Source organism: Lagenorhynchus albirostris, chromosome 5, assembly GCF_949774975.1.
Source record: "Lagenorhynchus albirostris chromosome 5, mLagAlb1.1, whole genome shotgun sequence".
In the NCBI taxonomy this organism is placed as follows: Eukaryota; Metazoa; Chordata; class Mammalia; order Artiodactyla; family Delphinidae; genus Lagenorhynchus; species Lagenorhynchus albirostris.
In genome coordinates, this window is record NC_083099.1 from 36987612 (window position 1) to 37002318 (window position 14707).

General features: G+C 39.8%; 1 protein-coding gene across 2 annotated transcripts in view; it reads right to left on the minus strand.

Annotated features, from left to right (window-relative positions):
* The window catches only part of PLCH1 (phospholipase C eta 1), a 212200-nt gene that overhangs the window by 55755 nt on the left and 141738 nt on the right, over positions 1-14707 (minus strand). For both annotated transcript variants that reach the window (XM_060149873.1, XM_060149872.1), the window contains exons 8-10: positions 13636-13756; positions 9216-9387; positions 3765-3872 (exon numbers count right to left, since the gene is read on the minus strand). In XM_060149873.1, coding sequence (XP_060005856.1) covers positions 3765-3872; positions 9216-9387; positions 13636-13756 — 401 coding nt within the window. The remainder of the gene's footprint in view (positions 1-3764; positions 3873-9215; positions 9388-13635; positions 13757-14707) is intronic.

Sequence of the window (14707 nt, forward strand, 5' to 3'; positions counted from 1 at the left end):
ATACACATATCAATAATACATACAGTACATTAGACCTTAAATGTTCATTACCTTAACTCTCTGGCAGGGCAGGGAGGAAGAAATTGTATCATATACTAGAAAACAACTGGAATCTTCAGCTCACCTTCCACTCCTCACCCCTTGTCACCAGGATGAAACAGCATGCCCGGCACGTGGGTGTTTACCGAGGAACAGGACCTCACAACATCATGAGGTAACTCATCCTTTCCATGAGTGCTGACAAGTCTTAAACCAACAAGATTCATAATCGTCCTTAAAATGGCTCAAATCATAAAATGAATAACTTAGGAAAGAAGGTTAATCTAAGGTAATAGGGAGGGAGGAAACTATTAAAGTATTTAGTATGAGACATGCAGAGTGAATAATGGTTTTAGGGTACTAACATAACACAAAAAGTGGTTACATGTTACTCTACTAGGGCTTGTTTAAACTTGTTGGAAGGCTTGGTGTTCACGGGATGAGCTTCATATAGGAGACAGACAGCTTGATATTTGTGCCTAAGAAGCTGGCTGAACCCAGATTCAGAGAGTGCAAGGAACAAGATACTGAATAGCTCAGCAGAAGAGGAAAAAATCAGTGAGGTTGAACCAGTGGGGTGGAAAGTCTGTAAGGCACACTGACATTAGAGGACCCCATAAAAATGAATAATGGTGAGCTGGCCCCACTGAATCAAATTTGTTAGATTACTGTGCTGTGGTTGAAAGGAAGCTGTCCCCGGAGTCTTTGAGTTGTGTGATTCTTGGGTCATTGAACACACCGGCTTTACCTATGGCTTATTACAGTATGAGCCAGATTTTCTCTATGGCTGAAGCCTCAGATTAATGAGGTAGAAGCTTAAAGGATTCAATCAATTCAAAAGAAAGCATTTCTTAAAAGAGCAAAAGCTTTCAGTGTGGTTTAAATCCCTCAGCTTGATGGTAGACTAGGAGGAGTAAGAAGGCCAGCGTGAGGGTCCTGCCTCCCTCTCTGTTCTAACGTAAAGAACAGAGTAAAGAACAGGGTAAAGCTGGGCGAGCCACAGATCCTGCTTCTGACCTCTGCATCTGCTGTTCCCTCTGCCTGGAACAACCTCCCACCCCATCCCAGATATGAGCATGGCTAACCTCGCCTCTTTCCGGTCTTTGCTCAGGTGTTACCTTCTCTGTGAGACCTTTCCTGACCATCCCATCTAAAACGTCAACAGACCCTTTACACACACACTTTCTACACTTCTTCCCTCCCTTTTTCCCTTTAGCGCTTACCACTGCCTAGTACACTACACGTTACTTATTGTCTATCCTCCCTTCTCCCACCAATGCAGAGACTCCACGAAGGCAAAGATTTTTGTCTGTTTTGTTTACTGATATATGCCCCAACATCTACAGCATGTTGGTGCATCTCCAACAGGAGTTCCTCCATAAAAATCTTTTGAATGTGCCAATGAATCTTGCATAAGCCCCATGACAGCTAGCATTCCAGTGTTCGCGAATGCTAAGCTGAAAATCTTTATTTATTGCAATAATTATTGCAATATCTATAACTTATAAATCTAACCACATTCTGTTAACTTAAAACTGAGGTTAAGAACTTCCTCTAAGGTAATTATTGGTTTCATACAAACTATGCACAGTACATCCGCCTTTGCAGAAATATGATCAGACACTCGATTTAGATCAGACAATTTACGTTCAACACTCAGATAAGGCATCTGAGCCCTCTGCTGACAACAGAACTAGAAATTGACTGATTACGGGATAACACTTTGGCTTTCTAAATACAGCACTGCCTTTTCTCAGAAGAGCTCAAAAATAGACAAAAAAGATTTGAAAAAGATGAGTAAAAACCTTATATATTTCCACTAGAATGTTGATTTCTTTATATATTTTCTCTCCTAAAGTCTAACAAAGAGACACCTGTAAAATGTTACAGGTAAGGTGCTCTCCACTTTCACTTAGGCCCAAATCAAAGAATCCAAATGAAAGATCATGGCTATCTTTATGGAATCACATTGTAAACTCTCGACCTATATGGGTTCCTAGACATCAACCAAGAGACTTTGAAGACTGAGAGGAACCCAGTTGGATATTTTCACAGGTGAATTTATTGGTTTGTTTCCATAAAACTATACCTAATTCTCTTTTATAATTGTAGATATTTAACTTAGAAAGTTAGGAGGCTCACTGATATCAGAAGAAATTTTATATTACTGGGTGGATTTAGAAACTAGAATAACTTGGGTTTTACTCAGAGCAACAAATGACTATTGTGATAGTATCAATAGCTAAATTTCCACCACTCATTTTCACTAAAAACTACATTCGCTAAACACATAACTCAGTCAAGACTCTCTGCTCCTTGCTTCTAAATGATAGACTACTCTGAGGCTGGCAACCAAGAGTTTTGGGAAACAAGAGGCAAAGATATTGAAATTCAGAGACAAAAATCTGGCTTATAAAATAAAGCTTAAAGAACGAAATTACCTATAATAGCAAGTAATTAATTATAAAAATAGCAATTAGCTGGAAGAGCAAAAAAGAAACAAAAATATTAATTATATTTTCACTTATGTAAATCTCTTGAGATTAATTTTCTGTAACCATAGCCCTATTAGTGGTATTTAATTGAGCTAATAAAAACTATTAAAAGGCAATGGATTAATACAGATGGTAATTTTTCCTTTTCACTTCAAGGCTGAGTCTTCTCCACTTCATCCCTTCTAAAATGCATCAAAGCCAAGAAAGAACTATCTACTGAGACTTCAGCTGTCATTAAGCCCTTGCCCTCTTTGAAAATAATACCAGCTCTCTTTAATACCTATAGGAAGCCATCACAGTTACTATTATTTCAAAGAGAGTAGACTTTTTTTAATGATGTAATAATTGAATTCAGGGCAATAATGTAAATTAGCAGATTTTATACAATATTTCTCTTTTTTTAGAGGGTAGAATAATTGTCCAGACATCTAGAGGAATACTACTTTTCTGTAGAAATGAAATTGTAAACCTTATAACAAGTTAACATGAGCAGGTGCTACTCTCAGATTGTCATATGTTCCTGGAAATCATGTGAGTTATAGAAGGTGGGGGAAGTCAAGAAGTCCTAGTCCCCCATAGTGATGGGGGGTGGGGGAGGTCTTTAAGCCTTACATTTCTCCCAGGTTTGCATTTCCATTGGATTACCAGGCTAAATGGTGCTTTTCTACAAAGGCAACTCCTTGATCTAGGACAGAGGTCTGAAGCACCATGCAGGTGGCAAACTATTCTATGCCATTTTATCTGAAATGTGGCAAATGTAAGATTTAGCCAAGAGATCCATGTCTGGAAGAGCTTGGAAATCTTCTGGTCCAAGGTACATTCTCTTAGGGAGGGGATGAGCATTCTAGAGAAGCATACACACTTGCAGCTGGGTTCTGTGAGCCAGCCTTGACAGGCAGCATGGCGGGGCTTAAAGCCCATTTATGTCATCAGACAGCGACATTTCCAACCGCAATTTGAGTTTTGACCAAGCTGTAATAGGAGGGAATTTGTCCCTGGAGAGAGGGTCAGATGGGTTAATCACTAACATTCCTTCCAACTCTAGGACACAAGAATCCTTGACTCACTCACTCAATAAACATTTGGGAGTCTTTGTGCCAGCACACAAAGTAATTCTCAATAAATATCCTTTTTACACTACAGCCACCATATCTGTGACGATTCCAACACAGCAGCAATTTTTACTGTAGCACACAGAGGGTAAAAATTATGGCCAAGCCTGTAACTTACATAATGGAGCTTGAACTTGCACTCATCTTCAATTTCATCTGCGCTGTCTTCATCAGAAACTTCCCCTTCCTCTGCATCATCTCCAAGGTGATAAGGTAACTTCTTGCCCTGAAATGAAACAAAACACTCAATTTAAAGATGAAAATTCAGCAAGATAGGGGTATGGGAATTAAGAGGTACAAACTACTATGTATAAAGTAAGCTACAAGGATATATTGTACAGCACAGGGAAGTACAGCAATTATTTTATAGTAACTTTAAATTGAGTCTAATCTATAAAAATATTGAATCACTGTTATACACCTGAAACTAATATTAGTCAACTATACTTCAGTTAAAAAATAAAATAGGAAATGAAAAATGAAAATTCACAATAGCCAAAAGGTGGAAATAACCCAGTGTCTACCAACAGGTGAATGGATAAACAAAATGTGGTATACGCATACACTAAAATGTTATTCAGCTTTTAAAAGTAAGGCAATTCTGACTCATGTTACAACATGGATGAACCTTGAGGACATTAGGCTAAAGGAAATAAGCCCGTCACAAACGACGACTGTTGTATGATTCCACTTATATAAGGTACTCAGAGTAGCCAAATTCATAGAGACAGGAAGTAAAACAGTGGTATCCAGGGGCTGGAGGAAGCGGGTGGTGGGGAAGATGGGAGCTGTTTAATGAGTATGGAGTTTTGGTTTTGCAGGAAAAGAGTTCTGTACGTGGCAATGCGAATGTACTTGACACAGCTGAACTGTACACTTAAAAATGGTTAAGATGGTAGGTAAGTTTTATGTATGTTGTATTTTACCACAATTAAAAATAATTTTTAAAAACTGAAAAATGAAAATAGACTGTCATACTGAGTGAAGTAAGTCAGACAGAGAAAGAGAAATACTGTATGATATCAATGTGGAATCTAAAAAGAAATGATACAAATGAACTTATATAAAACAGAAACATCTCATAGACTTAGAGAACAAACTTATGGTTATGGGGATCGGGGAGCAGGGGAAGAGATAGTTAGGGAGTGTGGGATTGACGTGTACACACTAATACATTTAAAATGGATAAGCAACAAGGACCTACTGTATAGCACAGGGAACTCTGCTCATATTATGTAACAACCTAAATGGGAAAAGAATTGGAAAAAGAATAGATACATGTATATGTATAAATGATTCACTCTGCTGTACACCTGAAACTATCACAACATTGTTAATCAACTATTCTCCAGTATAAAGTAAAAAGGTTTTTTTAAAATAAAAGAAAAATGAAAATAAAATTTGTTATCTCCTTGCCAATCATTACTTCAGACTGACTTGAAGGCAGATCGCTTGAATTAGTGGCAAAGCAAAGGGAGAAGAGACTTTCACGAAAAGGCAGTTTTATGACTTCCAATTAAATACAATTAATTAGGGATACTATATTTACAAGTAAAAATCAGACCAGGCTTCTGTTCGAGAATATATGACTCGTCATAAACAGGCATCACCCCATCCCATGTCCTTAGAGCAGCTTGTTCTCCTGAGCAGGTTAAACGCACCCTCCTCTCCTGCTGGTTGTGTCCTCTGCACTGACCAGACCTGCTTTTATGGACAATGCAATGACACTCCTGCCCAGCCAGAACATGCCCCTCGCAACCACTCACCAACACACTTTAGGAATCAGGGGCTTTTGGACAACAAGGGGGAATTCTTATAACAAAATGGTAGAAAACCCAAGTTATACAATTATATGCACATTATGATCTCAATGATATATAAAAATTCAGGGAAAAAAATCTGGCAAGAAATATGGTCAATTATTAGGAGTACGAATGTCTGGGTAACAGCATTATGGGTGATAGTTATTTTCTCCTTTTCTACATTTCCCAATTTATATTCAGAAAAAGTAAAACTAAATAAAAAGCAGAAGAAGGAGGCATGGCCCAGGAGCCTGATAAGGGCTTCCAGGACGGCTAATCATCTGTACCAGTAAAAGCATCTTACTTGTAAGCAGAAAGGAATATTAATAGGAAATTGACTCACTCCCAGAATCTTGGGGAGCAGAGAGGGCAGAACCAGACTCTGTGGCTAAGGGACCAAGGTCACTGTGGTAGACAGCCTCTAAAATACCCACAACGGTTCCTACCTCTTGGTATTCATGTACTTCTATAATCCCTTCCCGTTGAGTGTGGGCTGGACCTAGTGACCCCACTGAATGAATGGAATACAGCAAAAGCATGAAGATGGGGGAAATTCTTTAAACGTGGAAGGTTGTTCATGTGCTTGGCAGCCAAATATAATGATAAATTTCTAAACATCATCCCAGACTACTACCCAGGCTGATCTTCTCTAAACTAGAGCTCCAGTGACTTCTGTTACATATTCCTGCTCTTCACACCATGACTGGCCCACCTTCAGCACTCTGGATCTTCCCCTCATCCACTTGTCCTCCCTCCACAGGGCCACCAGCACAGCCAGATTTTCAGAGAACTCTCCCTCCCAGTTTCCTGTATCTTCCCTGATACCCAAAGCTCTTGACCTAAAGGGCTTGGCAAAGAGATAAATTTAAAGCTGGTTAAATCATTTATGTAATGAAAACAAAATCTATATTAAGAATCCAAACTCTTAGAATTTGAATACTTAAATATTTTCTTCAACTTACAAAAGGATGGTTATAGGTTTAAAAAGGTGGTATTTAATTTGCCTTCATACCCCTATGTAATATACTTCTTATTTGTATGGGCTATCTGCAAAGTGAAAACTACATTCTTTTCCACAGGAATATATATAGCTATAGATATATAAATATGGCACTAAGCTTCAAATCCCCTTTACTTAAATGTGGCAGTAGGTGGGGAAGCAAGGAGAGAAAGTTGCCACCTAGATTATTCACAAGGCGCCCTCATTTTCAGCCCTTTCAAAATCCCATTAAAAGATATCAGGTGGCTTCCCTGGTGGCGCAGTGGTTGAGAGTCCGCCTGCTGATGCAGGGGACATGGGTTCGTGCCCCGGTCCAGGAAGATCCCACATGCCGCGGGTGGCTAGGCACATGAGCCATGGCTGCTGAGCCTGTGTGTCCGGAGCCTGTGCTCCGCAATGGGAGAGGCCACAACAGTGAGAGGCCCGCGTACCGCAAAAAAAAAAGATATCAGGGCCATATCTTCTGCCAGCTTTTTCCACATTCATGGTCTTTGAAAGATACCTTATACAAGCAGATAGGAAGAAAAGCAACACCACAGAACATTGTTTCTTAACGCCTCTTATGAAGAGTGTTACGCCTGAGGAAAATTATAGAATAAACTTAGGTAGAATTTTATGAACTTAACAGTGGTCCAGTGTAAACAAAGAATGGCCTAGGAGTCCCCTTCTGATCTACATACTATTTCATGTGGGAGTCACACTCAAGAATTAGATTAATTTCTCCATGGTACATGGAAATATTTCTAGAGACTGGAACCATAGCCATCTCTTAGCTTTTAGCTGCATGGCCCCAGGACAGCGGTAACTGCTCTATGACACATCTGTAAAAGTAAAATGCTTGGACCAGATAAGTTTTCTTCCAGTAATGAGCCTATGGAAAATTACTAAGTTCGTTATTATTTTTGTTCAAAAGCAAATTTTTGTTTAATTTTTAGGAGATACATACACACACAGTTGGCCCTCCGTACCCAAGGGTTGGTTGAAACCGCAGATGTGAGGAGCCAAATGTACTAGGCCATTTCATACGAGGGGCTTGAGCATTGTGGATTTGGAACCAATCCTGTGGGTACTGAGGGACTAGTATATATATCTGTGTGTGTGTGTGTGTGTGTGTGTGTGTGTGTGTGTGTGTGTATACACACAAGGTTGGAAAGTTTGTGTGTTACAGTTATAATAATAAACAACTTGCCCATCTCCAAAGTGGTAAGTAGCCATTCAAATGCTGCCTTTTGGATCACAGATTGCTCTGATGCTAAAGGAACTTAGGAAAATCAGTTCCCTTTTTGTTGTTTCAAATGGGAGTGTGTTGGTCTAGAGATCTAAGAAATCTCCTTAAAGTTTGGAGAAGGTTACTACCAGCAAATGGACTGCAGCTGCTTTGAAACACCCACAGCCCACATTGCTGCCACTCCTTCCAACGAGTGCCTCAGGCCTTCTGGCTTCAATTCATCCTGGTGCCCATTAGCCCTAGGACATTCTATGCCCAATGATCCAAAGCCCAGTTATGCACAAGGGATTCAATGAGTTCATATCAAATATTCCTTAAGTTCCACTGTCCAAATGAGAAGTATTTCAATCAGATGGACTCATTCTGCATTTAACCTTCTGACGCTTGGCTAAAGACCATTTGGGAACATGGAAATATTTACAAGGCTATAAAGCTGACACTGAGCTTTCTAACCTAGCAATCAGTTTTCACCACAAGAGACTGCGTTAGCAAGACTTCAGGAAAATTGACCTTAACGTTATTTCTCACATTATATAATTGGAGTTTTTATTCAAAATGCTTTCACACATACAAATGCCCAATGACACCCCTTTGATGGATTCAGCCTATAACTCTCATTTAACTGATAGAAAAACAGGTTTTGACCCATTCTAAAGATGAATACTTTACATCTTTCCCATGTGCTGTCCTCTCTTAAAGCCCCAGTTAAAGTCTTGCTATGAAATTACACTATCTGACTTTCCTGCGCCTCCTCTGTGATATTTGGTTTTTGTACACACCCTTTTTAAGTAAAATATAACCCCATTTGATCATTAATACTCTGCTGCTTTTCCTTAGGTATTTAGTCTCAAAACAATACAACTATCCAAGATGCTTTTAGTCCAAATACACAAAATTAACTGGAATTAAATAAAATCACATCAGCAATCTGAGAACACAAGGAGCTGTCTTTCTGGCTATTCCTTGCATTAATAATATTCATTTCAGGTAGTAAGTTTTCTCCCTCAGAAGATCTGTTTATGAAATGCCACTCTATTCACCTACTGCTCCTCTGCCTACACACAAATCCTATGGGGCACAGTGTCTGAACGTGTGCTCCACTTTGAAGTGAGCTCTTCTCACTTACATAACCAAGGCTGACCAACCATGAAGACTTTTTTTGACAGACAGTTATTGGAGCTTGAAATGGCAGAGAAGAATCTGAAAGAAATGCTTTTGGACACGGACACATGTAATCCAGGCCTCCCATACACAGACCCCTCTCCAGCGTCAACTACTACAGACTAAGATATTCAGTATTTGATTTACAGTACTGAGGTTCTCACTTCATAAAAACAAATCCCAGAATACGTGACCAGTCAGTAACAAGCTTTTTCTGAAGGTATGACTATAAATAAGTTGGAACAAGGTGCACGCACAAATCTAGACAGCCCTTCATACATTGACTATTATTCTCTTGATAAACCAGTTTTCAGTCCTTAAGGGAGGGAGGGCTTAGCAGGTCATTAGTGCCTTTTATTGCATTCCTGAGGTAATTACCTTCACTAGGATTTTGCCTTTCAAACTTTGAGGGCTTGGAAGCTGCTTGGTCTCTCCTGTGTCTACAGATGACAGGTCGAGTTTGTCTCGGAATATTCCTTTCAGGTACTGAGCAATTTTCCTTTGCTGCTGGACACTGCAGTGATTCTCAATAGACAGTATGACCGGGAACCTGAGAGAACAGCAGTACATTGTAAAGGTGTCGAGTACAGCAACTCACAGGGACTTTTGAAAATTATTCTGTATTCATTATGTTCTTACAAGCCTAGTAACAGTATTTGTGAGAGAGGTGATAATTAAAATGCTTCTAAAATGAAAAAGATGAGAGATGCATTAAAAAAAAAAAAACTCCTCTGGCCAAATATATTTTACCAGGCATAAGGGGTGAACAAAATACAATCCATATGAGATGACTTAGTCTAATATTTTGTAGCTCTCTCTCTCCCTCACACACACATGCACACACACAGTACATATATTTTGTCTCTTTTACAAGAAAAAATAAAAGAGAAAATTTTGAGAGATAAGAAACCTAAAGAAAGAAAACTCATAAGGTAATTTTGTCTTGTTTATTCAAAAGTCTAGAAACATCTAGGAGACCACTATCATTAAATGAAGATATTTACTCTAAAAATATATATTCAACACACAGCTTGAAAATTACTATTGAGGATAAAATAACACAATGGAATTTTGTGTTTTATAGTGTCCTATGTCAGGCATTTCAAAATCATTTGTATAGAATTACATACTAGTCTTTACTTTCAGAAAGGAAAAAACAAAGTCAAGCATTCACTCTCCTCCAGCACTCAGGGATCTGTGCAGAGAATGTGAGACCCCAATGGAGCAATTAGTACAGACAGCCTTAGGAACCAGCAAAGATTCCATGACCTTACTCCTCTTTTGACTTTGTTTTTTCCTCAGAAAAACAAATTAAGGCTTATTTTCATTTTTTTCTAGTTTCCATCACATATCTTCTGAAGTACTAGGCAATATATTTTTTTCTGGAATAGACAAACCAATATTTAACTTGCGTAATATGTCTATATGGAGAAAAAAATTTATTTATGCGCTTGTATGAGAAGCACAAACTCCACAATACAGGCTGTGACCTCCTGAAATTACATTCTATCCTCATTAGTAAACCTGATGCCAGAGGTAACACGAGAGATGAACCTTTGTGACTGAGGTTGGTTTGGTTACCGGACTATAATCTGTTTGCTCCTGGGTCCTCACATGGGTTTTACCCCAGAGTGTTAGAAAGAGAAAAACAGCAGACTAGCAACCCTGAGTTGTCTGCGCAGTCACATCAGGGAGTTCTAGCAATGGATTTTTAAATTATCAATCTGTTTATAAAAAGGCTATCAGTGTCTAATGATGCTTGGTGTATTAAGCAGTGCTTCTCGACAGGGGCTGGGGTGACTGTGTGGCACTCCTTCCAAAGGGACATTTGTCAATGTCTGAAGACATTTTTGGTGGTCACAATGTTGGGGATGGGGGCTGCTACTGGTGTTTAGTGAGTAGAAGTCACAAATTTGCTCACCATCCTGCAATGCACAAGACAGTTCCCCATAACAAAGAATTATCTGATCCAAAATGTCAATAGTGCCAAGGTTGAGAAACCCTGGTGTAAATATGCAACTAAGGACTTCCCTGGTGGTCCAGTGGTTAAGACGCTGCCCTTCCACTCAGGGGTCGTGGGTTCGATCCCTGGTCAGGGAAGTTCCACGTGTGGTGTGTTGAAGCCAAAAAATAACCACACGTGAAACAAAACAAAACATTTTCAGTTTGGGACTTCCCTGGCAGTCCAGTGGTTAAGACTCTGCGTGTCCACTGTAGGGGGTTGCGAGTTCAATCCCTGGTTGGGGAACTAAGATACCACATGCTGGGCGGCACGGCCAGAAAAAAAAAAAAAAAAGATGCAACTAGATCTTAAAGCTGCACTTCTAAAATGTGCTAAACAAGCTTATTAATTGTTTTAATTTGAAGTGCTTTTCTCCTAAGGATCCCCAGACTTTAAGTAAGCATAGTCAAGTCACCAGAGGGTCCTCCAAAGTACATAGACAGCAGGTCTTCTCAATGCCCTACTTCACATGTTGGAAAATAACGGCAAATCACTTCATCAACTTGGCTAAGATTAGTAGCAATCAGGGTAAAAAGACCCATCAGAATTTAGTACTCGGATTCTTCCATGTGCAAGTCACCACAAACCAAACCTGCTATGCAGCAAGTGTCTCTTATCAGAACAGCATTTTAACTTCATATTTAATTAATGAGAAGACGAAATGTTAGAAATTTTAAAGGCTACTAATGTCTATAAAATGAATTTTATGCAATTGTAATTTTAATTTACCTTTTTTAATGCAAAAATCATTTCTTGAATGTCTGGTATATTGCAGGCACTGACTAGGCAATAAAGAATGAATAAGGGGGAGTTCTCTAGTGGCCTCATGGTTAGGATCCTGAGCTTTCACTGCTGGGGCCCGGGTTCAGTGCCTGGCTGGGGAACTGAGATCCTGTAAGACGCACATAGTAGCCAAAAAAAAAAAAAAAGCGGTGGGGGGGTGGGAATAAAGTTTTATTTTTAATTTCTCTTAAAAATGAATGAATAAGACATAGCCACATATTTTCAAGGAGCTCATGGTCCTAACTACTTAAAAGGAGGCAAGTCACCAACAATTGCAAGAAGGTGCTGTATGATATGATAGAAATATGTTGAGTGCTAAGGACAGCGAAAAGAAGCATTTAAATCAGTTGTAGTATTGGTAAGTTTGCCAGAGGGACAACGCCTAAGCAGTCTTCTAGGATGAGCAAGAATTGGGCAGGTGGAATAATGGAGATGAGTGTTTCGGACAGAGAGAACGGCACAAGTGAGGGTAGGGTCTGTGACAGCACTGAGATCCCCGGGGACTCCAGAAGACAGTCAGTGACGGCAGAAGCCCAAGTCTCTGTGGAGCAACAGTGGAAGACAACACTGGAAGAGCAGGAAGAGGCCAGGCCTTGAAGGGCACGGAATACATGACCATGAACAACAGGGAGTCTTTGAAGGACTTTAAGAATTACAACATCAGGGCTTCCCTGGTGGCGCAGTGGTTGAGAGTCTGCCTGCCGATGCAGGGGGACACGGGTTCGTGCCCCGGTCCGGGAAGATCCCACATGCCGCGGGGTGGCTAGGCCCGTGAGCCATGGCCGCTGAGCCTGCGCGTCCGGAGCCTGTGCCCCGCAACGGGAGAGGCCACAACAGTGAGAGGCCCGTGTCCCGCAAAAAAAAAAAAAAAAGAAAAAAAAAGAATTACAACATCAGCTTATATTTTCAGAAAGAAACATACTACACCAGCTTGGAGGATAAACCAAAGAGAAATGAAAATGAAGAGAAGGCAGTGGAGTCAAAAGATACTTTAGCAACTAGAATTGAAAAGATTGGCTGAATCGAGAGTGGACTCCCAGTTTCTAGGTAAAGCCATTGGTAAACAGTGCTACCCTCCTAACTAGAAGGAAATGGAGTAAGAGGAAGTTTGGCAGAATGAAATGCTGAGTTCAGTTTGGGGTGGAGGCCCCGTGCTGGTAGGAGTCTTATCCTCGCTCAGTGTTGAGGCTCCCCAAACCTATTATAGTATGCCTGGCTTAGAGTGGGCAACTTTAAATATCTAAGTAAATGTCTGAATAAATAATGAAATTTGTTAATTTTCAGGTACCTATGGGATACTCAGATGAATTTGTAGTAAGAATTTTTCAATATGTCTCTGAAACTTAGGGAAAACATTCTGGATATATAATGGGCAAATAACCAAAAAGTAGACCAAGGACAACAACTTAGGAAATAGTGACTATTAAAGGAGTGAGGAAATGGACTAGAAGACCGTAGGCTAAAGAAAGAGGTCGAGAAGCAATGGCAGCAATAGAGGAGAGAATGCTATGATAGAGGCCCCCCAAAAGCAAGTATTAAGGAGAAAATTATCACCATTATCAAATGTCAAGGAGGGGTCAAGTAACATAAGGACCCCAGGCACTTCAGTATACATAGGACATCCAACAAGTCTGGAAACCAAGATATTATTATTTTATTGTATTGCAATATAATCCCAATAAGCTATTTATTATGTATAGTAACCTGTGTTTCTAAACTTCATAGACACTCTGTACACCCTGGCTTTAGAAATTTTGAGGTCACTCTTTGTAAGAACGTGCTTCGAGGAGGCAACATCTTGAGAGAGAATGGGGTAAGGAATAAAGAGAGCACAAGAAAGTATGTACATGCGGCCCTTGTTTGTTCAGTGTTTTGTTGGGAAGGAAGGAGAGAACCAGGGCAGGAGAAAGCGAGATGTAGGCTCCAGGGAAGTGTGTGGCTTGGTGGCCGTGTTACGTCAGGCAGTGCTGCATGTGCCAGCTGAGCCTGGCTCCCAGCTGCTGCTCTACTTACTCGTTCTTCACAAAGGCATGCTTGTTGATGGTCTCCACAACATCTCTGAAGAGGATCTTTGAAGTGAGCGTGTAACCGTGGTGTACGACCGGCTCTCCGTCGGGGCCATCCCAACAGTCAACTGCCAAAAACAGAATGTCACGTCAACAACTCAAAGTTTCTGGTGTGTCCTGATAGTTCTGGAAATAGCAGACAAGTATTAAGTTTAATGTTTGAGCTTATACGTATTATGATCATGACAAAGATGTCAGACCGAAATGAGTGTTCTGGCATATTTATCAGAATAAGGAATTAGAGATTATAAATGATTTACTGCAAGTAAATCTGCTTATAGTTAACAAAGAAGTCATATACACAAGCAGCTTAGCCTTTACCAAGAACTCTCATTAGAAACTGCTCTAAATCCAACCGAGTATGCCTGAGCATAGTGATATTTCTTAACAGGTTGTTTCTCTATTTTACTTCTTCTTATTCAGTTTGCTATAGTCTTTTAATGTTTCAATGACCCTCTCAAATCAGTAACAGGGTTTTTCATCATTGTCCTCCTAAACTCATTATGTTTCCATTAGATTTATTTCCATTTGATTAATTCGACAGTAGTTCTAAAATAGCATTGACTTCTTAACTTCGAATCTTCAGGCCCTGCTAAGATTTATGTGCATATGGGCAAATGATTTAATAATTTAAAGTATTGCTTCCCCATCCATAAAAGGAACACTAAGAACAGGACTTGAATCATAAGTTTGAGTGATTTATAAGTACATGAAAAGTTGATTATAAACCTGCATGGCACACAGTAATCATTATTGTTATTAATACTATTGATACTGTTATGTGTATGGACAACCTCACTGACCCCCAGCTGGAGAAAGACAACAGCTTCCTCACCATCCTCCCCAACTTAGAGTTTGCCTTCCCTTGTTTTACACTTTGCCACCAGACTAATTTCTCAAAACACTGCTTTCTCCATGTCACTACTTTGCTCAAAAGCCTACTCAGTGCATAACATAGCATCCGACACATAGTAGGTCTATGTTAAATTTATTAATAAACAACTTATAGCAGCTCCTGC